Raw genomic sequence first — 2,360 nt, 5'->3', positions numbered from 1 at the left:
AAATAGAGAAAAAAAATCCCACATAATACGGATTATATAAGATATCTCCATTTTTAATAAGATCTTTCTTAAATTGATAGAAAGCGTTTATTATATATCTGTTAATTGATAAAGATATCTGGGAGTATTTATTATATATGTCTCAATTGATGAAGATATCTCAGAGCGTTTATTATATTTCTCTAAATTATATGATATCGGAGTTAAGACCTAAGATTCTGTAACATAATCATAAGTTGGACCGAGACTTGGACAACCAGATCTGGCTCAGTTATAGGTAATTGGTTTTTTGCTGGCTTCTTCTAGTTTGAAAAAATACTCGATTTCGCTCAAGTCTACAAAGTATCCCGTCTTGTGCCTCAAATAAATATAGCCTCTTCACTTCAAGCTATGTTATATTTCAGTGTAGATAATATTTTATTTATATCATTAGGTATCAAAAACAATACATTTGGCAACTAAACAGAACTTAGATACGAGACATATTTAGGTAATACTGAATTGCCGTATACATTTGGTGTGCCTTTAAGTATGCATCCGAGAAACCATGCATACGTCTGTCGAATACTCACAAATGTTCAAGTGTCTGGTATTTATTTAGTCCTCTCTTCTTTTTGTCCAATGTTTCGTATCGTTCATCAACTGGATTAGCCGTAATGCGCCTATTCATAGTATGGAGATTCTGGAATTTGCAAGAGATTTTGATTGAATATTTAATGTTAAGATATAGTAAAAAAAACTGTTATATTTTAAAGAAAATATTTTTTTTTTAGTGGTTACGTAATTGTCAAAATAATAAAATGTTTAAATAATGATTTGAAAGAAAGTTTTGTTTACATTTGGTTCTTAACGTACATTTTCTCCTTCATGTTTCCTTAACATTTCAAATTAAAACAACGTCACCCTCTCTCTATTAATAGTTTGATTGATATATGACCTACGCGTCATATACGTGGTAACATCATTACCAATCGTTCTGAGAATAATATTTATAATAATAAGTCGCCATCTTGTAGTTTAACAAATTTAGTTTATGATGAAATATTAAAATGTTCGGAGAAACATAATTTTAAAGTACTGTAAAAGTGGAAATTCTTGCGTGTTCAAATGTTTGCGCTGTGACTCAGGAAACTGCTTGTGATGTAAGACTTAGCAATTATAATTCTGAAATAGATATTTTTAAACATCTATAATTAAAAAATATCTTTGAATATATATTCGCGTGTGTATATTTTCAAGCTCATTCACTCAGCGGAAAACGCAAGCATATCCACGCCACGAGTATGTCCACTTTTACTGTATAAATATTGAAGCTTACTACCTTCGTTGGCTGGTATGGTAGCTACGCTAGATATTTCCTTCTACTTTGTAGCTGGCTTAGTTGCGCTTTGAATTCTTGAGAGACGTTTGACAAGTGCAACGTACAAGATGACCAATACCAGAACGAACACTCCTAATGTGCAACCTGTCACAACTGCAGCAATGTTGAAGCTTTCTGTTAGGGTATTAATTAAAATTGTATTACATTTCAAAGGACTTCAAATTGTTAATAAAATATAAAATGGACACAACAATTATCTTGAAGTGAAGATTGACATTATTTAATAACTGAATATGACCGATTCACAAAGACACATTGATCCCATTATTTAATTATATGTGATAATGTGGTGAAGAAAAATGGAATTTACTCAAGCAAAAAGACATATATAATATAAATGTTTCCGGTACCCTTGACTGACCTCCAAGCCTAACAATTTTATCTCACCCGAGCGCACTACATCCAGTGTTGGGATAACTTATTCACCGAATGCCAAATTGATGGAGAAACAACTTTATATGTATATGACCTCTCTATTTCAAACTAAACACTTCCCGTATATATATACTCTCACTTAACGCTTTGATTGAAGCATGTATAACTTCACTTAATCCTTCAAAACCATATACTCTCTCATTTTACGCTACCTTTTCATTTATACTCTCATTACGCGCTTCGCTATATATACACACTTTCACATAATGCTTTGCAACAAGTGTCAGGGGCGTTTCTAGGATATTTGAAAGAGGGGGCGTAGAATCAAATCTTTCGCCGAGCGGATCGAGGCGAAAAATTCTTTGACCTTTTTTTTGCTAAAAAACATAAAATAATTGTGAAATGCACTAATGTAACGGTTCCTGACTTGGAGCATGTATATTTTATAGTTAAAGTGTCAGGGTTTGACATTTTTATGCCGAATTCTCTCCATTAATTGTCTATGGTATATTAAAATGATTGGATGGATCTTAACAGCAGTAGACCAATAACGAGAAATTCCAAATTCTAGGGTATAAGGCGTTACTTAACATTTCAATAGTCC

General features: G+C 32.2%; 1 protein-coding gene across 1 annotated transcript in view; it reads right to left on the bottom strand.

Annotated features, from left to right (window-relative positions):
* Positions 1-317: 317 nt before the first annotated feature.
* The window catches only part of LOC110459638 (EGF-like domain-containing protein comC), a 21,765-nt gene continuing 19,722 nt past the window's right edge, over positions 318-2,360 (bottom strand). Inside the window, exons 9-10 of the mRNA XM_021511982.1 lie at positions 1,322-1,495; positions 318-682 (exon numbers count right to left, since the gene is read on the bottom strand). Coding sequence (XP_021367657.1) covers positions 1,362-1,495 — 134 coding nt within the window. The 3' untranslated portion in view covers positions 318-682; positions 1,322-1,361. The remainder of the gene's footprint in view (positions 683-1,321; positions 1,496-2,360) is intronic.

This window comes from Mizuhopecten yessoensis, unplaced genomic scaffold, assembly GCF_002113885.1.
Source record: "Mizuhopecten yessoensis strain PY_sf001 unplaced genomic scaffold, ASM211388v2 scaffold10161, whole genome shotgun sequence".
Taxonomy (NCBI): Eukaryota; Metazoa; Mollusca; class Bivalvia; order Pectinida; family Pectinidae; genus Mizuhopecten; species Mizuhopecten yessoensis.
Note: the sequence above shows the minus strand (reverse complement) of the source record. Positions and strands in the feature narration are given on the sequence as shown.